Source organism: Vidua macroura, chromosome 27 (assembly GCF_024509145.1).
Source record: "Vidua macroura isolate BioBank_ID:100142 chromosome 27, ASM2450914v1, whole genome shotgun sequence".
NCBI classification, from domain to species: Eukaryota; Metazoa; Chordata; class Aves; order Passeriformes; family Viduidae; genus Vidua; species Vidua macroura.
In genome coordinates, this window is record NC_071597.1 from 3,726,352 (window position 1) to 3,749,086 (window position 22,735).

General features: G+C 49.1%; 2 protein-coding genes across 13 annotated transcripts in view; one reads left to right on the plus strand and one right to left on the minus strand.

Moving 5' to 3' along the window:
- Nucleotides 1–19,214, plus strand: part of LOC128819775 (ubiquitin carboxyl-terminal hydrolase 42-like) — an 88,489-nt gene extending 69,275 nt beyond the window's left edge. Inside the window, exons 1-15 of one of the 12 annotated variants that reach the window (XR_008440744.1) lie at nucleotides 10,380–10,646; nucleotides 10,799–10,936; nucleotides 11,056–11,168; nucleotides 11,813–12,013; nucleotides 12,424–12,534; nucleotides 12,607–12,709; nucleotides 12,856–12,923; nucleotides 13,082–13,152; nucleotides 13,684–13,766; nucleotides 14,009–14,120; nucleotides 14,444–14,584; nucleotides 14,791–14,891; nucleotides 15,652–15,730; nucleotides 16,097–16,983; nucleotides 17,782–19,214. Coding sequence is in view for 9 of the 12 variants with exons in the window: in XM_054000108.1 (XP_053856083.1) it covers nucleotides 11,144–11,168; nucleotides 11,813–12,013; nucleotides 12,424–12,534; nucleotides 12,607–12,709; nucleotides 12,856–12,923; nucleotides 13,082–13,152; nucleotides 13,684–13,766; nucleotides 14,009–14,120; nucleotides 14,444–14,584; nucleotides 14,791–14,891; nucleotides 15,652–15,730; nucleotides 16,097–16,852 (1,851 nt within the window). In the remaining 3 variants the exon portion in view is untranslated. The other 11 variants (XR_008440745.1, XR_008440746.1, XM_054000108.1 and 8 more) reach the window with 11 other exon arrangements.
- On the minus strand, nucleotides 382–3,435 carry LOC128819777 (acrosin-like). Its single transcript, XM_054000119.1, has 5 exons — nucleotides 3,265–3,435; nucleotides 2,909–3,121; nucleotides 1,922–2,187; nucleotides 1,506–1,651; nucleotides 382–1,119 (listed from the first exon to the last, which is right to left on the minus strand). The coding sequence occupies exons 1-5, from the start codon at nucleotides 3,348–3,350 to the stop codon at nucleotides 565–567; spliced, it is 1,266 nt and encodes a 421-aa protein (XP_053856094.1). The 5' UTR covers nucleotides 3,351–3,435; the 3' UTR covers nucleotides 382–564.
- Nucleotides 19,215–22,735: the final 3,521 nt, after the last annotated feature.

Below are 22,735 nucleotides of genomic sequence, written 5' to 3' on the forward strand. Positions count from 1 at the left end.
GAGTGCCAGCAGTGTCTGCAGGGGAGCTGTGGACAGTTCATGTATCACAACATGGGGGGTGGCACAAAGCTCTTCTGTCTGCCCACTCCTCAGAAATCCTTGCTCCTGGCTGTGGAACTCCTCCTCAGCCTGTGTCTGGCCAATCTTCAGCCTTGAGTCTTTCTAGAACAGTGTCTCCTGAGTCTCGAGAGTCCAGTTTCAAGTCCCACACCCAGGGATCCCACTGATGGGCAGCATAAAACAGTGTTCCCAACTGCTGTCCACAAGAGCTGTAGCCCCCTGTGACCTGTGTTCCCTTCTCCCATCAGCTTTGTTTTGCTGGTGCCTGGCCTGGGACTCCTTGCCTTGCACAGGAGACTGGATTGGACTGCAAACACATGCTAACAGTGGCAATAGGCAACTTTATTTCCACAACTAAATCAATTTCAGCATTTGTGTGCATGCAGAGGAGGAAGATGGGCAGGACAGAGGACACCTTTGACCCTGAGGCTGCCTTTGGATGAGCAGGCACTGCCCCAGTATGAAATGGTTGTGGTCTGCACTGGATCCTGTTCATCCTGCTGCTCATGTCTTTTTTCTCATGAGGCCCAGCAGCATCTGGTGCATCTGAGTTAAGAATTTCACCAGTATCTGGTACGGATGTGGAGCAGGCAAGAGAGGTTGCGTTGACATTGGCTCCTCAGAAGGGTTTGAGGTCAAGGCTGGCTCTGGTGTGGCTGTTGCAGCTGGGTGATGAGGAGTGGGAGTAGAGCAGCCTGACTCTGTTGGTGTTGGCTCTGGCTGCTCAAAGGGGGTTGAGCTGAAGGTTGGCTCTGGCGTTGGAGTGGTTGTTTCAGCTGACTGTGGGTATGGAGTGGGAGTAGAGCAGCCTGACTCTGTTGGTGTTGGCTCTGGCTGCTCAAGAGGGGTTGAGATGCAGGCTGACTCTGGTTCTGGAGTGGCTGTTACAGGTGGGCACACGCCCATCTGGATCAGGATCCAGTTGTAGAAGTACTGAGTGGAGGTGTAGACTCCTGGCCGCTTTGTTCTGGCACAGCCTTTTCCCCAACTGGTCACTCCAACAAGCCAGAAGTAGCTGGCACGGTTATCTTTGCACACCAGAGGCCCTCCACTGTCACCCTGCAACAGAGGAAAGAGGATTAGGGTGCTGTTGGGTGGCTGCTGTCAGCACTAGAGGCTTGCTTCTCTCTTGCAGCCCCTGCCACAGCTGTATTCATGGCACAAAAAGGTGCTGGAGTCTCAAGAACCTTAGCTGGGAACAGGGTGGGTGTCTCTGAAGGCCCCTTTTTGTATCTGCACAGTGATCCTGGATGGGCAGAGCATAGATGATCCAGAATCTGGACCTCTGGGCTGCTGAGAACACTGGATGGGTTTTCTGGGCAGAGGGGCAGGCCTGGGGAACATGGGCACTTGGCAAGGAAACTCCAGCAGTGCAGGAAAAGTGATTTGCCAAGCAAAGCCCATGGTGATGGGGTACCTTTACAGCTGGCTCCCAGCACTCGTACCTGGCAGGTGTCCATGCCACCCCGTGGGTAGCCAGCACACAGGTTGTGGGTGTGGATGGCCCCAGCGTACCAGCGGCTGTTGTTAACAACCCGGATATCCAGGAGACGGACCTTGGCTTCCTGCAGGACATCACTTGGACCCTGAGCTGGGAGCACAGGAAGGAATGAGCACCCAGCAGCTCCTTGCCAGTTCCACTCCCCTGTTTGGGGGTGAACTCATTCCCTAGGGCTTGCCTTTGCCTCTGGAGCAGCTGTTGAAGTGCTGTGTCCTTTCTGTCTGCCTTTGGGGAGCAGGCCAGGCCCAGCTCTCCAGAGGCATACATCCTACAGCCTGACTTTGGTCTCTGCTGTCAGGAAGCCCAACCTATTTCTCCGGTGTGCCCAGCTCATCCCCAGGGCCCTTTTTGGGAACTCACCTTTTGCACTGGCAGAACCCCAGCCAGCAATGTAGCAGGTTTTCAGCTCTGACACTGTGAGCGAGGCGTTGGGCACGCAGGCAAGCTGGACGTAGTCACTGCACTCCACGGGCTCGTCCAGCTCCACCAAGGCAATGTCGTTCTGCTGGGAATCAGCTGTGTACTCCTGGTGGGCCAGGAGCCGCTTGACGTGGCGCACCTGTGTCTCGGGGCCCAGATGGGTCAGCTTGGTGGCCCCGATCAGCACACGCCACATGCTGACGTTCCTGCAAGGCAGAGAGAGGGCTGAGGGGGAGCAGAGCCATGTGCTGTTGATGCCTTTAGCTTTTGTATTTTTCATCTATTTGTAATCCTGCACTTCTTTAGTGTATAACTCTAAACCCCAAATACAGTGGGAACTGCTGCTTTCCCATTCTGGTCAGACACAACAATCCCTCTCCAGGCCTGGCAATCAAGGACACCTCACTGCCTCAGGCCCCCAGAGATGGAAACAAAAGTGACTTGAGGGGAGCAAACTGGGGGTAAATGACTTCATTACCTGAAGCTGTAATTAGAAGATTAACCCTCAATATGCAAATGGACCAAATTTGTAGGTGTGAAAACCTGTGACCCGGTCCATTTTTGGGTGTAGCCCCTGGGGGAACTTCATCTGCCCAAAATGTACCTGAAGGCCCTTCAATAAATATAATCACTTTTTATTCCTTGTCTGGCCTGTTTTTAGGTAGTCCTGAAAAGGCATCACTGTGGCAGCTCAGCACTTCCCTGCCTTCTGCTTCTCAAGGCAGAGAGGAAAGCAGAGCAATGAGGAGTGTGACTGCCCTAGCATGCCTTAGGCTCCAGGACTGCCATGCTGGAGGCTGCTGGGCAGCAGTGGCACGAGCCCAGCCTTCTGAGCAGTCTCTCAGTTGGGCTCTGCAGTACCGAGGTGCTGCAGGCTGGGCAACTGTTTGTGTGGTGAGGATACCCTCATTCCTTGCTCCTCCTTACCTGGCCTGGAGGAAGCAGTGGGCTGCTGTGAGGACCCACTGTGGGCTGATGAGGGACCCTCCACACGTATGGCCTGTGCCTATTTTCCTGGGGTCCTGGATGCTGACAATCCATGGCCAGGCCCCCGGCAGGGCACCTGTGCCAGTCACAATTCTGTAGTCAGCAGCTATAGAGTTGTAGTCAGAAGCCATGGGCCGGAGCCCACAGGTCCCTCTGGAAGCACAAAGTCCTTACTGCCCTGCTGCTCATGCTGGCTCCTTCGGCTCCAGCACCTGGGTGCTGGCAAGGAGCCTCCCACATGGCGTTTGGGGTGTGGCAATGGGGGACAAGCACCCTCCTAGAGCCTGGGGCCGTACCTGCAGTTGTCCCAGGTGCCATGTGCAGGTCTGTACACAGCCAGCAGGATGAAAAGGTACAGCAGATTCATCACTGCCAGCAGCATCTGTCAGCTGAAAGAAACAAAAGCTTGTCTCTGCCAGTGCAGCCTCTGACCCAAGTACCTGCAGCAGCTGCACTGCCCATGGCACCTGCAGCCCTGGGGCTGATGTCACAGAGTGGGTGGTTCCAGGTTCTGGGCATGGTGTCCTCAGAGGGCAGGGGAAGGCCACAGCCTCAGAGAACCACAGAATGGTTTGGGCTGGAAGGGACCTTGAAGGCCATGCAAGGCAAAAGGGGTCCCGTGCCTGGCACCTGCAAAACGACACCGTGGGCAGACAAATCTGGCACAAAGGGAAAGTCACTCCAAAGGCAGTGTTTGGTCAGAGAGGGTGCTCAGAGCCACCACAGGATGGAGAAAACTGGCACATCAAAGCTAGGAAGAGGACGGGAAGGAACAATGCCATGAGCCAACAACTTGGGGGGATGCACCAAGGCACACAGGCCTTAGCTGATGGAACAAACCTGGAAACTCCTGAGTGCTGCAAGAGGAATTGCTGACCACAGCAGAGAGTGTGAGAAGCTGACAGGAGTTTCAATGCCCCGAGGAAGCCCTTCTGAGCCTGTTTATACATTTTCCATGTCTGGAGCAGGGTGAGTACTGCAAATGCCTCAGTGCTGCCTCTTGTTTTCGAGGCTGGTGCTGGAGGTCATGGCTGCAGAACATGAGGGGCTGAGATGGAGAGTGCTCATGCACTCACTGTTGTGGTTTGGGAATGGCATTCCCCAGCCTGGTGTTCCCACTGGAATACTGCAAACCACTGCTCCTCCTCACTCCCTTCTCCCTCTCTCCTCCCTTCTCTGGTGCGCTTGAGAGGAGAACTGGAAGCACAAAAAGTAAAGATCGTGGGTTGAGATAAGAACAATATAATGGAAACAGCAATGAAACAAGAAAATGAACAGTAACAGCAACAATATTAATAATGGAGTGGGACAATTCACATGCAACCATCCACCCATGGAGCCTGGCAGTACCCAACCAGGCTGCCATGCATGTCACCCAGAGGAGATTTCTTCCCCTGTCCCTGGAAAATGGTGTGGAGTGGTTCAGAATAACCTCCAGGTCCTGGCCATGCCCTGTCCTGGCTATTGCAAAAATTTATCCCATCCTGGCCAGAACCAGGATATTCACCCTCACGATCTGCCCCACAGCTTTGGGATCTGTGCCAGAGGCACTGGGAGGGCAGGGAGGGCAGTCACCAGGGATTGGCAGACTTTGGAAACTCCTCACCTCTCTCTCTGGTCCCTGTTTTTCCTTGTTTTATGGAATGGAAGAACACATGTCCAACTCCTCCCAGTGTCTTCTTCACTGGAAATCCTCCGTGCTTTGATTCCTTCCCTGACATCCTGCTGCACCTGGGGAAAGCAGTGGGAAAACCCAAGGCTTTGTGTGAAGGTCCCTCCCACAGCACTTCACCTGAGGTGCACAGGAAGGCTGCCCTGGTGCTCCAGAACACCTGGAAGCTCTTCCCTCCCTATTCACACACTCCCCTGCCCTGTCCTCCTCACCCCACAGGGATGCACAGAGGAGCTACCACACTTCACAGTTTGGTAGCCCTGATACCACACTGCTGACTGGAATGGGGTGACCCAGGGGCAGTTTTGACCTGCATCAGCTCCATGTCCTGCCTCAGCACACCCAGGCTCTCTGCTGACATCTGGGCTCATCTCTGCAGTTTTGCTGTCCTGCACAGGGAGTTTGCTGAATAAAATCATCCTCTAGAAAGGACATGTGACACAAGCCCAGGAGTCAGCAGCACCACAGGAGAGTTCAGCAAGGTGCCCTAGGGACAGCCAGGCCAGGCAGGGGAAGGTGGGGGGACCACAGGGCCTCACCGAAGCAGCCACACTGTACAGCACAAAAAATAAGGCTAAATAAAAGCTGGGATGAAACACAGCAGTGCTGGGACTGCTCTATTTAGCAAATAACAGTTGTAGGGGAGATTTACAGATGTACTGGGTACATCTGGGAGCTGGGGCTCCTGCTGGAAGGCTTCAGTCTCGAGGCTCCCAGTTCCCAAAGGCACTGCTGGTAACTCCTGCCCAGCAATGGCTCCTGGGGCAGGGAGTGGGGTGGACAAGTCAAGGATGGGGCAGAGATCAGGAGGACCTGGGGAGCTCAGAGAGGTCTTCAAGGGGAAGAGGCTGTGTCTGAAAGGCCCTCACTTTTCTGGCCAGCTTGGCAACTCTGGCAGGTTTAACAGGAGGTTTGTCTGGAAACAAGATAGGGAGATATTGGCATGATGGGTGCTGGCATATTCCTCACTTAGGCTTTCCAGAGAGAGATTTGCTGTTTCACCATAGGCCACAGAGGATTTTAATATGAGGTGAACTTCACTTTGTCTCGCCAAGCTTGTGTCCAACCTGTTCCATGGCCTCTGGCTCTGGAAAATGCTCTCCTGTGCACCCTGCTTCATTCCCTCTCAGATCAATGGCTGGTGTGCCAGCAGCTCCTGCTCCAGAAGGGCAGCACATGATGAAGGTGCCACCCCTGCAGCTGAAAAGAAGGCTCCTTTTGCCATGGCATTCCAGGAGGTCATAAGGCACATCATCAATGGAGTCTGAAAAAAGAAAAATTAAAGGTGTTGAGGCAGTCTAGAGAGAACTGCCTGGACCTGACCCAGTTTGTGGACCAGAGCCAGAAATGGGTTCCCTTAGCTAGAAATGAGACCTCTCTACCCAGAGAGCCAGCCTCTTGCCATTCCATTGGTCCCTGGCCACAAGCAGCACTTCATCCATGAGCTGTCACCCTACAGAACCCCTAGGTAACCCTGAAAAGACTGCTTCTGAATCAGGGGCTGCAAGACACCTCCAAATTAGCAGCTAGGGGATTAAGTGAGGAGAAAAACTGAAATGAAATGCATGTTTTTCCCTGGATTTATGGAAGACAACAAGAAAGAAATACAGGACCCTAAAAAATAAAGCCATTTGATGGGAGAGGCAGGTGAAGCATGGCTGGTTCTGGAATTACAGAATGCACTCAACTGCAGCTTGCAGAGAAGGATCCTGGCACGTTCCAGCAGCCAGCACTGCCACCTGATCCCAGCATCCTTCACCCTCTGCCCCATGGATTTGCACAGGACCAAAGCTCCAGTGCTCACTGAAAGGAAAACATCCAGCTGTCCACACCTGGCAACCTGCTCTTGGGTTCTGCAGACTGTAGAGAAAGACAAATTCCCTCACTGGAAAATGAAGCAGGTCTGAGCTGGGCTTTCTCAAAGCACACTAAAGGGAGAGGTGGGTTTCTCCGTGCTGTTTGGGAAGTGGCACATGAGCCACACGGGGATCAGAGAGAGATTCTCAACTCCAGAGGCACTGCTGAGCGCAGCCTCTCCTGACTCCAGCTGGGCTCCAGCCCCGAGGTGACCTGTGCCTCCAAACAGAGGGGCCAGAGCCTCTGACCTGCCCTGACCAGGCCTGCCACAGCTCCGTGTCACACTGACCACTGCAGCGTCCAGCCAGTCCCTTCACAGGCTCTTCCAATCTCCACCTCCACCTTACGGGGGCATGGAACGCCGCTGATCACATCCGCTGCTCCCTCTGACCTGCAGCGAGAGGAAGATTTCCTCATGTGCTGTTGTGGCCAGTGGCACCTCTCTGTAACAGATTCTGTGTCCTGCTCGGTGCCCCTGTGCGCCGGCCAGGCTGGCTCCGTGCTGCTGGGCCCCTCCCGGTCCCTCTGAGCAGGGCTCCAGCTGAGTCTTCAGAACAGCCCCAATTCCCCAAAACAGCCCCAATTCCCCAAAACAACCCGGCGCTGTCTGTGTGGGGAACGTCAAACCCACACCAAGGAATCCTTTTGCCCAGTGCCCCGGGATGGGAGCAGCCCCCGGCCTGCTCCACGCAGGGACGGCTCAGGGAGCCCGCGGGCTGGGGAGGGCAGAGGGCACGAGAGAAGGGAACTTCCAGCGCTGAGGGTCTGCAGCAGCCAGGGGAACACCAACGCCTCCGAGCCGCCCTGCCAGACACGTATGGAGCACCGGGGCCCTCCACCACCCTCGCAGCTCCCTGCGAATGACCAAAATGCCCCAAATCCGCCCCAAAACAGCTCCCGGCCGGCAGCCATCACCGTCAGCACGGCCACGGCGCTGCCGCGCAGCGCCTGACGAGAACGGCCCGCACCGCCCCGGCCTCCGCCCCGGCCCTTGGTGCTCGGGGCACGTTTCACCGAGGGAGCAGAGGGACACTCGCATTCCCCTGAGGGAGCAGAGGGACACTCGGGTTCCCCTGAGGGAGCAGAGGGACACCCGCATTCCCCTGAGGGAGCAGAGGGACACCCGGGTTCCCCTGAGGGAGCAGAGGGACACCCAGGTTCCTCAAAGGGAGCAGAGGGACACATGGGTTCCCCTAAGGGAGCAGAGGGACACCTGGGTTCTCCCAGTTGAGCAGAGGGACACCCGGGTTCCTTAAAGGGAGCAGAGGGACACCCGGGTTCTCCAAAGGGAGAAGAGGGACACCCGGGTTCCCCTAAGGGAGCAGAGGGACACCCAGGTTCTCCCAGTTGAGCAGAGGGACACCCGGGTTCCTTAAAGGGAGCAGAGGGACTCCCAGGTTCTTCCTCCTTTAGGGAGCAATCAGGATCCAAATTCTTGTTTTGTTTAAGGCTGCCAGGAGCCTTTCTGGGCACTTACCCTTTGATTTTTATCTAAATCCTGCAGTGGTTTTGATGAGGCATCAAAATGAAAGGCAGAAAGCAGACCTCCCTCCCCTGAAGCTGCAGCTTCCCCCCAGCTCAGAGGGATCAGAATAAACTTTTGCTGAGAACAGTTTTGTTATGGGGCCCCATCACCTAAACCCTCTGCAGGCTGGGGAAAAGCTCAGTCCTTGGCTGGCCATATGGATACAACAGTCACAACATAGTAGAGAATTTTCTATTTTGTACTAAATAGTCTTTGCTAGTCTCTTCTTTATCTTCTGGTTTCTGCAAAATGTCCTTGCGACCTTTGAATTCGGCATTCCTTGTGTCCAATTTCAGGAATATATATCTGTCTCTCTTCAGACTTTGTTCATTGAGGCATGTCAAGGTTAGTTTAGCAAAACTTTAGAGTAATTTCCATTAATTTCCAGTAATTTTTCCAAACTTTGTTCCCACAGTAACAGCTTATGACAAACTTTGCTAAATGCTGGCTAAAAGTGGTTTAAAACGAACACCCTGGTCATGATTAATATACTGGTTATGATTAAATAAATAAATTATTTAAAAGTTAATTAAAATTAATTAAAATTAGTTTTAAATTTGTATAATTTCAAAAGCTGTCATGCCCCCCTATGATCAGGGGACAGGCAGTGGTCAGAAGTGCCATCATTAATTGCCTCCAGTGGAGTTCCTCAGTGTCCCTCTGCTTACAGAGCCCGAGCCCTGACTGCTGTAAAGCACTCTGGAGCAGAGCTGTGTAAATCTCAGCCTTGTTCCCTGCGGTGACAGGGAAGCCGTGCTCAGGCAGGAGGGCTTGGGGCCGTGCAGGGAGCTCGGGCAGCTCCCACAGGAGCCGCACCTCCAGCGCCAGGGGCTCAGCTGTGCCACAGCCAAAGTGGGTCATTGCCCACACAGGTTCTTGGATCCTGATCTGAGGCTGCTGTGGGGCTTGCAGGGAAAAGGGGCAATTATTGCCTAGTTGGACGTGAGAAGGAAAACCTAATTCGTGAATTAACACAAATGCAAATGGAGTAAATTGCAGCAGTGCTGTGGTGGTTCTGGCCCCTCCTGCCTGTGCCTCAGATTCTCCCCAGCAGGAGAGCCCTGATCTCCAAAAATCCACCCTGTTTGGTGGGCCCTGATCTCCAAAAATCCATCCTTGCTGTTGATGTGTGTTGCTGCCTTAGCAGGGGACAAAGCAGCCAGTTCTACTGGGGGTAATGCCTTTTGGGACTACCTAAAAACAAGAGGCCAGACAAAAATAAGGGAATAAAAAGTGGTTGTATTTATTGAAGGGCCTTCAGGTACATTTTGGGCAGATGAAGTTCCCCCAGGGGCTACACCCAAAAATGGACCACGGGTCACAGGTTTTGATACGTTTATAAGTTTGGTCCGTTTGCATGTTGGGGGTTAATCTTCCAATTACAGATTCAGGTAATGAAGTAATTTATCCCAAGTTTGCTCCCCCCGACTCACTTTCATTTCCATCTCTCGGGGCCTGAGGCAGTGAGGTGTCATTGATTGCCAGGCCTGGAGAGGAATTGTTGTGTCTGACCAAAATGTGAAGACAGTAGCTCACACTGTATATGGAGTTTAGAGTTATACACTAAAGAACTGCAGGATTACAAATATATGAAAAATATAGAAGCTAAAATCCCAAGGCATCAGGGGTGAATAGCAGCCAGTTGCCTCCTTGGAGCATGAAGAACACCACCTGCCTGCTGCTTAGAGGCTGCTCAGAACTCCAGGCATCCAAAGCATAGCCCAAAACCATGTGGGTCAAGTGCAGCAGGAACAAAACTGCTTCCAGCCACCCTGAGTGGGAATCTGGCTAAAGCTGTGCTGATCAAACTGAGCCTAACCAAGCCTGGAGGAAGGAGTAAATGTGAAGCTGCTAAAAAGCTGCCCAGGAGAGGCAGCAGCTGGGTGGGGGACTGGCAGCCAAGGTTCACCCAGCTCAGGCTCTGGAGGGTCCCTTTGGTGGTGCCAGTCCAGGTCAGCCCGTGGGTGTACCTTGAGGGCAGATAAAATTCACTGGAAATGACCCTGTGAGAGCTTGGGTGCTTTGCCCACACGAGTCTCACAGTGGAACTCCCCAGTAACCTGTGTGCCAGACAGAACTGTGACCAGGCTTGTGCCAGCTCTGGGCAGGCCTGTACTCATTGAGCTCTGTGGTTTGGGCAAGGAGTGGCAGCTCTGCCAGCCAACCCCTCTTCATCAGCAGCACAGGGAGTCCCAGTGGTTCCACCTGTGAGAGGAGCCATGTGGGTTCCGTGCCCAGGAACCATGTGGTTGTGTGGCCTCAAGGGGACACATCCCTGTGTGGCCCCGTGTCACAGAGGGGCAGAGATGTGGCAGCTCGCCAGTGATTGTGACCTCACCTGCCCAATGCTCGGTGTCCTGAAAGCAGGCTAACGAGAGAGCTGGCCTTCAGGATAACTCAGCTTCTTTGCTACTCTCATGCCTGCCTTTTAAACAAATTTATTGTTTACTGTCCTCCTCCTCTTTCATCCTCTCAAAAGTAATTATGATTTGACTCTTGAGATAGGTCATAGAGGAAGGAGATATGGGATAAAAGTCTAAGCTGGTTTATACCCTGTAGGCTGCCCAGGCTAGGCTAGAGTTCTTATTTGCTGATTCTCTTTTCTTTACTATAGCCTAGGATAGGTAAGTAGGCTGTGATTGTAGTCTGAGGGGCTGGGCTCAGCCCAGAGTGGCAAAAAGCCCACCTTGGCTGCTGCAGGAGGGAGTGAGACAGAAAAAGGAGAGCAGCAAAGGCAGTAGTTAAGTTAGTGGCTGAAAGCTGGTCACTCCTGCAGAGGAGGTGGGAAAGCCAGAGAGCTCTGCTGTTGATGCTCTGACAGCAGCAGCAGGGCCTCTTCAGAGAAGGGAACTGGAGCACTTCAGAGGGACCTTTGAACCTCCTGTGAACTGGGGCTCTGTCACTGATACCAAAGGTGTGAGCCTGCTGGTACAAGCACCACTGAAACTCTGGATGGCAAATGCTGTTCTATAGGTTGTATTTATTTGGAGGTTTTGTACTTTTGGTGAGCTACAGTAATTTCTTTGCAATCAGGTGATGGGATTGACACAGATCTCTTTCTGGAGCATGTCCTGATGTCCTTGATCATCCAGAGCTTTGCCCCCTGTTCCTGAGAGAGGCAATGGCCACAACAGAAAATCATTTCTGTGAGTAACAGCTTCACTGGCGGGTTTGGACTTTGTGAATCCCCACAGACAACTGACGTGACTGGTGGTCAGATCCCAGAATGTTGTGCTCACAACCTAGAGTGAACTCTGGGATGTTTCCTGGGAGCAGCCAGACTGACCCAGATATTTATGATTAGACACAGGAAAACACCTTTTGTCTCTCCTTTGTCACTATGTACAAGACTTCAAAACATCATTGCTCATAGAGAAGTCTGACATCCTTGAGTTAACTTTTGTGTTCAGTACTTGCTTGTTTTTAGTAAGTTACAATCAGTTGCAATCAAGGAAAGCTTGACCTGATAATCCAGTCTACAACTCTGGTGAGAAAGGAAGGCACCCTGGGGCCCAGAAATCAGAGTTGGGGTTTGTTGGACTCTTGGCAAAGTAAGCAGGGGAACAGAATATTCCAAACCAGTAAATTTCAATGGCAGTGCTAGGCTTCCCCTGATACTGAGTTGAAGATTCAAGCTGGTTGTCCTGACTGCTTGTTTGGAGAACTCAAAGTTTAAATATGATTTTGTTCATCTCATCTCATCTCATCTCATCTCATCTCATCTCATCTCATCTCATCTCATCTCATCATCTCATCATCTCGTCTCTTTCCAAATGGAATTTCTCTGCAGTCATTGCTGAGGGAATGGCTCCTCCAAAAAGGATCCTCTTTCCACCAGAGAAGATCTGCATGGTCTGGCAGCAGAGACAGAGTGCTGGAGCGGGGCTCTTCAATGTGGGCAACACGTGTTTCCTCAACGCTGTCCTGCAGTGCTTGACCTACACCCCCCCACTGGCCAACTACCTGCTGTCCCGAGAGCACAGCCGGGCCTGTGAGTGCTTTTAGGAACATCCCCTTGAAAATCTGTTAATCAAATCCCAAAGATTCCCAGAAACTGGAATTTGATTTAGGAGAACAGCAGCCCTTTGTCAGCCCCATGAGTTTATGTTCTTTGAGCACTCAAGCCTAGAAGCCACTTGTCCTACCCAGCTGTCTTACCCTTCATGAAGACACCTCTTTGTAGCTCCAAGTCTTTATTCCTGCAAGTTAAACCCTCTTGGTTTATTGCACAGAAAACTGTCGGTTTAGCATCCCTCTTAAGAACATTTTCTAAAATGGCCTGGGATTGCTGGGACATTGGGAGGAGTGGAGTATTTCACTGGAGTGGGAGTGGAAGAGGAGAAATACCCCACTGCTGTGGATATTTGCTAACCTAAGGACCTTCCCTGCATCCCTCTTCAGGTCACCAGCAAGGTTTCTGCATGATGTGCATCATGGAAGCGCATGTTAACAGGGTATTGCATTCCCCTGTCAGTGCCATCCTGCCTTTGACTGTCCTCAAGGTTTTCAGACGTAAGTCATGCCAGGTACTTCAACAGATTTTCTTCCCTTCTTGTATGAGAGAACTACAAACTTCTTTCTTAGACATAGGAGAGCATTTTCAGCCTGGCAGGGAAGAAGATGCCCATGACTTCCTATGCTGTACTGTCAATGCCATGCAGAGAGCTTGTCTGAGTGCAAGCAACGAGTAAGCACAAGCAAATTACCCTCACAACATTCTGAGCCCTTTGGACTGCTTGATGTGCTCCCATCAAGGGAAACCTAAACCCTGGGCTTTCAGGCCAAGCAAAACTCATGGTGGAGATGAAGCTCAGTCTTACCACTTCTTTCCAGCTTGGACCTCTCTTCTCAATCCACTACCGTTGTCTATCAAATATTTGGGGGCTTTCTGAGATCCAGAGGTATGTTTCCACAACTGTTACTCTCTTTGGCATTGCCTGTGCCCTTCTGTCTGCCTGTGCCTGACAGTTGGTCCTGGGGCTGGTGGGACAGGTGCAGTGTGTAAATGGGCAATGTCGGTCAGCTCACCATTGCTCAACATTTGGATTTTTCTTTCCAGTCACCTGCTTCAGCTGCAAAGCCATTTCTGACTCCTATGAGGCCTTCCTGGATGTTCCTTTGGATATCAAAGTAAGAGGCTTTGCAGTTGTGCTTCAAGACATCCCAAGGCCCCTGCAGCTTTCCAGAGTCAACATATTTGTCTTAAAAATGTAGACTGTGTACACAAGAGATCTTGGTGGGGGATGGGAAGGGTTATGGAGAGGCCATGGCACTGGTCTCTCTGTAGATACTGTTTTTAAGCTGGTCAAACAGCATTATCCTCTCTGCACCCTTGATATATCCTCATCCTTGTTCCCTTTGCCCTCCCACACCTGTCTGGCTCCCAGGCTGATGGGTTGCATTGTTTGCATCACTGATGCCCCTGCACAGTGGCATTAGTTTAAGTGAGCAGTGGTACAGGGAGGGAGCTCTTGATGGCTCCAGGAGCTGCTGGAACACAGGGAAATGTTCAGCATCACACTCTGTTTCTGCCTCCTTCTGGAGAGGTTCATGGTGGGTCTCCTCAGCATCATCTTCAGGGGTTTTCTTATAAGCTCCTGGGAAATGTTTGGGGTGAGGGCATTTCCTGCAGCTCAGCGTGCTCATTTCTCACTCCTCCAGGCAGCTTCATCCCTCACTGCAGCTCTGGAGGACTTTGTGACACCCGAGCACCTGGATGGTGATAACTGCTTTAAATGTAACAAGTAAGAGGATTACTAAGAACATATTAACACGAGATCCTGTGGGAGGTGGGGGGGGTTGCATGTCATTGAGGAGAAGTCATCTTCTGGAGGTTTACTGCACACAGAGGAGATGCAGCTTTTTAAAAACATGGCAGTGAATAGCCTTAGAATAGCAAGAGCTGTGTGAGACAGGAAAGGTTGCCTGGCCACCGTGGGGAAGGATTGGGTGCATTTCAGCACTGGGCTCTGTGCTTGGTTTCAAGGTGTAAGAAGAATGTTGCTGCCTCCAAGAGGTTCACAGTCCATTCTGCACCCAAGATTCTCACGGTGTGCCTGAAAAGGTTTGACTGTTTCACCGGTGGGAAGATCAGCAAGGTGTGTACACAACTGGTGTGCAGCTTTCTCTTCCTGGAGCAGATTTCCTAGAGCTTGTCACAAGCCACTCATGTTGGGTTAGTCTTGTTCCCCTCTGGGGAGAGAAGAATTCCCTTGGAAAGACAGGCAAGCACATGTCTCCAACAGAGCTGCTTTGGCCAATAACAGTTTCCTGCCACCCAAAGCATTACATGTTGCTTTATGGAAAACCAGCTGCTCATGAGCCCCAGAGATGTATTTACACACCTCTGGCCCCTGGATGTGGCAGGCTATTCTATGTCACAGGTCAGTGTCACTTCTGAGCCCTCCTGGTGTCTCTGTAGGTTGTGGAGTACCCCGAGTACCTGGATCTTCGCCCATACATGTCCCAGGCCGATGGAGAACCCCTCCATTACTCCTTGTATGCTGTCCTGGTGCACAGTGGGGTCAGCTGCCATGGAGGACACTATTTCTGCTACACAAAGGTAAGCAGCAACTTCCTTCCTTCCCAGTGGGGAAAATGTCTCCTGGGGAAGATAAACTTTCCTGTCAGTGTTACTGACAGTCAAGGTTTTGGGGCAGAAGGTCTCCTTAGGGGCTGGACTGGATTTGTTTTGACACACTGTTTGGTAGTTTTCTGCCTGTGTTTTTGGAGAGAAACCATGCAGAGGTCCTTGTCTTTTTTTCACAGGCCAGCAACGGGCTGTGGTACCAGATGGATGATGAGTTTGTGGAGCTCCGTTGCATTGACACAGCTCTCAAGCAGCAAGCCTACCTGCTGTTTTATGCCAGGTAATAACCAGGATTCAGATGTGTTCAGAAGATGTTTCCTTTTCTCTGTTTATTGTTTTGCTTCTACTTGTGCCCACTCCTCCATAGTGTTTTTCTCACTGAATGGAATTACTATCTGCATCATTCAGTGCTGAGAAACCTGTACTACCCCATGTCCGTCCTTCAGTCTGCTGCCCTCATGTAACCTGCTATTTGTCTGCTCTCTGATGCTGGACTTATGTAGAGAAGAGCAAGAGAACATAAAAGGGGCCTACCAGGAAAGAAGGGGAGGGACTCTTTTATCAGGGAGGGTTGGACAGGATGAAGGCTTTCAGTTTTCAGCTGACCCAGGGCAGGTTTACATTAGGTATTAGGAAGAAATGCTTCGGTGTAAGGCTGCTGAGACAATGGAACAGGCTGTCCAAAGCAGCTGTGAGTGCCCCATCCCTGGAAGTGTTCAAGGCCAGGTTGGACAGGGCTTAGAAAAACCTGATCTATTGTAAGGTATTCCTGCCCATGACAGGAAGGTGGAACAAAATGAGATTTAAGGTCCCTTCCAACCCAAACAAGTCTGTGAATTTATGAAATGGAGGCTGTAGAAGGTACAAAAATGAGGTTTTGCTGGGGCAGGAGCAGACTGGGTGAGAAGACTCTAGCTGAAATTTCCATTAGTGACCTTGGTTAAGTCTTCTCTCTGTCATAGAAACCTCTCCAAGAAAATGACTGAACCCCAGAGGAGGCAACAACAGCCCTAAACTGAGATGACTCTTTTTTTCTCCAGGTGCTCTGATCTGAAGATTGGAGAAAGGGCTTCTTCCTCGCTGGCACCACCATATGCCCCTTCCTTCCTCAGTCAGTGGGTAGGCAGCAGCAAGCAGGTGGCGTCTCTTGGCCCACAGGGTTTGCCTGGCAGGATGAAGGTAACTCTGGGGAGGAGGATAACTCGGCACCAGAGGAGCAGTGGATTTCTCTCTAGGATCTCAGCATTTTTCCTTTTCCCTCTCCCATCCTGCATCATTCTTTACCACCACAATGCTGCTTCCTCTCAAAGCATCCCACCCAGATCCACCCCATTTGTGCACCTTTGGCCCTATAGCCTTGGCAGCCCTCCAGAAGAGCCTTTGGGAGGCTCTGAAATGTCCCCTCCCAGAACTTCTGGGGGTTCCCCACTGACTCTGGCCCTTTCAGGAGAGAAGGGCAGGAACTCTCCACAGCTCTCTTTGCAGGACACAGCGCTGGACGTGGAAGATGCTGGCAGGGAGCAGGCCTGGAGCAGATCCCTGCTGTGGGGCAGGGATGGCTGCAGCTGCTTTGTGGACACCACAGACTGTGACCACTGTGCAGGGAGGAGAGTGGGCCCTTGCAGCTGTGACCACGCTCCCAGGGATGGTGCAGCTTCAGGGCCTTCCAGCAGGAGCCTGCAGTGGCCTGGTGCCCCCAGGGCTGCTTGGGAGCAAACCCTGCTGCTGCAGAGAGAGATGAGCAGATCCGTGCGGGGCAGTTACGACCTCCGCAGCCGCTTTGTGCAGTACACAGAGCTCTCACCAAGGAGGAGGAGGAGGCAGACAACAAATTCTCCATGTCGTGACCAAACCCCTGTCGATAGAGCAGTTCCAGAGCCCTCCAGCACCAGCTGGAAGCAGCGTCCCGTACTCAGGGCTGCTGGAGAGCAAACCCGACCGAGGCGGAGAGAGCAGAGGAGATCCCCGCGGCAGGGCTGTGACCTCCGCAGCCGCTCTGTGCAGCGCACAGCCCACCTCCCCTCTCTGGGCAAGAGGAACTGGGGGACAACAAGTCCACGTTGTGACAAAGCCCCAGTGGATAACGCAGCGTCAGGGCCCTCCAACAGCAGCTTCAAGCAGGTTCCCATGCTCAGGGCTGCTCGGAAGCAATCCCGAACCAGGCTGAGAGAGCAGAGAAGATCCCCACAGCCAGGCTATGATCTTCGCAGCCGCTGTGCACTGCCCACCACCCTTCGGTGAGGAAGAGGAGGGTTTCCATGGCCCAGAGATGCGTGTCAGACAAGCACCCAGGGCACTCTGGGAGTGCTGAGGTCAGATTATGGCCCTGGCCAAAGCAGAATGGAAGATTAGCACTGCAGTTTTTAGCAAAGGTGTCCTTGTTTTCTACATGCCTTCTCAAACATGAGGCAACAATTTATTTACATAGATGATGATGCTAGTGACTAGACTAAAAGGCTTTAATTAGAAGTCTTTATTCCACAGTGTAGATAGTTACTGCTACTAATATAGCTCAGTATTTGGAAGCAGTATTGAAGCAATTATATTAAAGGTAGAAAAATAAATGTTAAGTAGAGACTGACATTACTCACCCTTGCCAACGGCCCTGAACAAGTCTCTTTTTCTCAGTCTCAAAGTGAAACCTTGCTGGGTGTCCCCACTCAAGGGAGGAATCTCCACACTCCAAGAAGGGGGGTGTTAGAAGTCTGTCCTGTTAAAGAGTGGGACAGGGCTTTTACAGTCTGAGGGGATGGCTGTCAGTCAGGAAACTGCCTGAGCAGGGACACAGCAGCTCCAGCTGTTTACACCTTACCAGGAATGGCTTAAGCAAGGAGGGTCTCCTGTTTTTAGTGTTAAAGAACACTGAGAGCAGCTTGACCAAATTATCATACCCACCACTGTCACTGAAAACATCAGGATAGATTAAGCTCTTTAATGCTACTTTTAATATCAGAAAGCACACATTACTTTATTACAGCGCTCCTCTAAACATGCACACGCTCTTTCAAAGCTTTGCATTATTTATACATTTTAGCAAACCAAGATATTAATGTTCATTGGCTATAAATTGCTCTTCATTAATTAGTTTTCTGTCTTCTATTGGTTATTGACTTCTTGCTTCTCATGCTAATTAGTCCATATTTTCAGTCTTTTTGTTATCTTTTTCCCAGATAGAGAGAGGTATCGTGTTTTAAACCTGGATGGAAATTAAACACCATGCAGCTGCTTGCTCAACCACCTCTTCTTCCCCCTCCACTGGTGGAATGGGGAGGAGATTTGAAGTAAAACTTGTGTGTTGAATTAAGAACAGTTTCATATTTGAAAATAAAGTACAACAATAGTAGTAATGAATAATGATAATGAAAAGGGACCAAACAAGTGATGCACAATGCAATTACACACCACCTCCTGACTGATGCCAGAGCCCCCTTCCCAAACCAAGATCAGCTGCCCTTCTGGGCAACTGCTCCCAGTTTATATACCAGGCATGATGTTCTAGGGTGTGGATGTCCCTTTGGGCAGTTTAGGTCACCTGTCCCAGATGTGTTCTCCCAGTTTCTTTTGTGAACCTCCTCACTGGCAGAGCAGAAGATGAGGAAACAAAAAGTCCTTGACTTAGGATAAACATGACTTAGCAAAACCCAAAACTTCAGTGTATTATCAACACCATTCTCATTCCAAATCCAAAACACAGCCCTGTGACAGCTAAAGAAGAAATTAAAGAAGAAATTAACTCTACCCTAGGTGAAACCAGGACAATGGTTGAATTGTCTTTGACACTTGCTGAATTGTCTTTGTTAGTTCCCTCTTTATGTCAGGGTTCTGCACAATGGCCTCATGGTTCATAAATTCTGCATTCCTTGTGTCCAGCTTCAGCAGTGAATCCCTCTTCCAGGTCTGAGACCATTGAAGCATATCAAGGTTGATTACAGTTTTTTTTAGCAAAATGTAAAAGCTTCAGGAATATTCCCAAGCTGTGTTCCCACTGTAGCAGCTTATGACAAACCTTGCTGAATGTTGGCTACAGTGGCATATGACAGAGTGGAAAATTACACTGCTTATGATTAATTCAAACAAGTAATAAGAAAACTTAATTAAAACAATTAATTAGAAAAGGTGTTTGTAAAGTTCTATCATTTCCAACACCGTGAGGACATGCAAACAGATACTCCCCGATCTGAGGGCAGGAGCAGCAGGGATGTCCAGGCTTTCACATCAAAGTGAGAGTCACAAGTGTCACATGGAAGAAACCAATGAGCTTCTAACACCTTTTTTCAGCAGCAAAGCATATTTTGCTGAATAAACCTGACAATACAAAAGCTAAAAACGTATCAGACTGGCAGCCCATCATGTTATGCTGTAGAAGGGCAGTCCCACTTTTGCACGGTGAGAATTTCTAGCATACCTCCCTTGAGTAGGAAAACCCCTTAAGGTCACTTTTCAAGGCTGAGCCAAATAGGTTTGCTCATGGTTGTTGCATGGTTAACATCAATCTCTACTTAATAATTGTTTTGCTAGATTTAATATAATTGCTTCTCTAGTCCTTCAAAAATAGTGCAGTATACAATACCAGTAGCTATGGCTACCTATGCTATGTAGCAAATAATTCTGATCAAGTTATTTTGCTTAATCATTGCAATAAATTTAAATAAACATTTTGTTTCTATAATTATATTTGCTTTGCCATCTTTAATCCCATGGAACAAAGTTGTATACAGGCTCACTTACACCTCTGTAACCCTTTAGACATAAACTGAAGAGTCTGGGGCTGGGCTGGGATCCAGCTGCATCCAGACTCATCTCTGAGGAGTTTAGAAAACCAAAATGTCCTTTCTGTACCTGCTGACTGGACAGGAGGGTCTCTCTAAAAAACTTTCTTTGGAGTATGTCTGTTCTCCATTCACTGATAACTTTTTCAAGGAGCACGGAGTTGGACTGGATGAGCATTATGGGTCCATTACAACCTGAGATATTCTATGATTTGATGATTCTATTAAATGGTGGAAGGGGAAAAGTTATTTTCTTTTTGCCACAATGGGAGAGGGCTTGGTATTACTCAAAACTGTGGTAATGGGAAGGATGGGCTGCAGGGAGAGATATCACCTTGCGCCACTAAATTTGATTAGGATTTCATAAAATGAAATGAAGACCAACACCTATGCCAGCCCTTGGTTATTGAGCCTTCCCCCAAACACAATGGGAATATCTCCTGGTAGTGGATAACATTGAGTGAGTTGGTCTGTGCTGGGAATGATGGTCTGACCATTTGGTGGGCCCACCTCTCAAATAAATCTTACCCAAAGAAATAATTTGAGTGCTAAATCCTTATTTGCTGCAGCAGATGTGGCAAAGAAAGTGTCTGATTTTTGGTTGGTTTGGGATTTGTTGTTGTTGCTGTTTTTCTTTTAATCTTTCTGATTAATGACAAGATATGGAAGGACAAACCTTAGGAAGAAGAAGTAGGGGAACTGCATGTAAATTTGTGGGCAAGAATGATCTCCTGGGGCAACTTTATCCCAAAGTGCATGTGGGGATTGCATCAGTGCACACTCCTTTGTCTCGGGTTCCTCTACAGCAGAGTCACATTGATGGTGGGACCTAGAAATGAAATATGGGTATAGACACCAGTGTGGGTTAAAGTGGGAGTGTTGCAGCAGACTGTAAGACACAGTAGCAGGAGCAGGGGAAGTATCTGGCAGAAGAGAAACATAAAGCCAAGGCTGATTTTGTAGAGGATTAGCAGTGCCTTGGCAAAACCTAGAGTCTACTTCATGGTGTACTTCATAGTGTATTTCTTCATGGTCTCATAAAAAGGGGCCTTCAAATCTGAGAGTCACTAGGAAATAGATCAAGGTCAACTGATTTTTAATTGTGATGATCTGGACATCAACAGGGAAAATAATTCATCTTCACTCTAGGTAGCATTAAGGAATGTTCTCATGTAGCAAGCAGAATAAAATGATGGAAAAACCCCAAATTGAAATGGGCAAATAGTCAGTGGACTCCTGTTCTGCAGAGTACCACCATAAGAGATTTTAGAATTATGCTTTTGCCACTGAAAGTCAGGAATAAAACTCTTTAACACTGTGATTTTAGTATTAGAAACTGGCATTATTTTATTTCAGCTGGGGATATCCTCCAGCTGCACACACCACAGCTAGCTAACAGACTGGTTTAAATCTGTGTGACTTGCACAGATTTATTACATTTCCTTAAACCCATACCTATATGCTAAAAGTTCCTGCAAATCAATTTGGGTGTTTAAATCACTACTCAGAACTTACTTACATTAGAGTAAATGTTTCCTCTAAAATCAGTATGGGGTCACTCAAATGGGAATGTAAGACTCTGGTGAGATCCCAAAAAATACACGCCCAACACACATGGAGAAGAGAGAGATTTGATGAATAACCCTAAACCACAGTTTAATATCTGAGTTCAAGCTATCATTCTCTGGATGAGGTCCATTCCAGGAAAGAATTACCTAGTGAACACAGATAATCCCACTTATTCTCCACAGTACCATGCAAAAAGAGGGTGGATTGCACCCCAGGAAATAACATTTGCCCAGGCATGTTTCAGGTGTAGCAGTTTTTTTTTTCAAGAATACAAAAATGTCTTGGAATTGATTTTCAATTCCAATAATCCATTTACTTAATAGGCTGGTAAGTCTCCTTGAAAGAGAAGTCCTATGTGTGTAGGTGCCAGAGGACAATAGCATCTGGAAGAAGAGACAGAAGAATGAAGTAAAATCAAGTAGCTCAGCTGCCAGTAGGAGAAATCTGTGGTTAATGTTTTTGGAACAGCCACATCACAAATCTGAAGTATTTCTATCTGTGTTCCCAGAGGAAAAGAGTCTGTTGGGTATTGACTGCTGCAGGTGTAGGAGTCAGTTATTTTCTTCTCATTGTTTAGGTACAACACAACTCTTTCTCTGGTTCTCCTGTTAGAACAAACTGTAAAGAAAGACCTACAGAGCACTTGCATATCTATTTTAATCTGTTATGATCTTGGGCCTGATCTTGCCTGACTTAAGGGATAAAATTTTGATATGGAGACAAACTATAAAGAGAAACAGGAAAATGGCTTTAAAGGTTTTGCAGGAGGAAAGAACATGTGAATAACTCATGTCTAACTCTGGTTTTATTATTTTCTATTTAATGGTGCAGGAAAGGCCTGCCATGGGAGAACACATCATGCCACCACAGATAGGTCTTTCAGATTTCTCAGAGATTTTCCTCTGCGGATAATAATTTCTGTCTTTATTATGTTTCTGTTTAATGAAACACAGATACTGCACTTTCAAGCTGTCACTTACCATACAGAAGACACCTACATCACATTAGGTGGTTCTTCCCTACAAAATCACTTTCTGCTGTTCACAGGATCTCACTGTGATGCAGAGGTCACTCAACAGTCAGTGACTAAGGATAAAAGTGGGCAAAGACAGTCCTACAGCCAGGGGAAAAAGGATCAGACTGAATGAGATGTCTTAACACTGGAAATGTGAGTATCAGCCAGTAATTCAACTTTTAATCAATCTCTTTGGCATTGAAAGGGGCCTTGTGGTGAGAGAGACAATGTGGGGTTGCTGATTGATCTGAATAAGAAACCACACAATAAACCAAACAACAGCTAAATAAAAAAGATCTTTTAATAGGATGCAATAAAAATTAAGATTGGTAATGAGTGAATCTTTTGTCCCTAATCCCCAAATGAATGTGGATTGCATCTTTGCTTCACCTTCAAATTTTATTGAGAAAGCATAAGTATGGTAAGCCTGTGTGGTAACTCTGTCATTAATTTGGCTGCTTTATGAAGTAATAGTAATTAATTCAAAGTAAAACCAGATCTTGATATTTCTGTAGATATCTGGGTTTATATAGAAATGCTTTCCAAGTTATTAGAGGTGGCTGTGAGTCAGCTCATACACATGCATCATGTTTATCCACCCTCTAACAACTGTTCCTTATTGCTCCAATCAGCACTAGCCAGTCTCAGTGGACTTTATAAATACATATATATACAGTATAAAGAGCTGTGGAAAAGCCTCTCTTCTGCTTCACTGCAGAGTGCTCAGAGTTGAAAGCTTTTGTGGAGAACTCATAATTTAGGGGTTTTTTT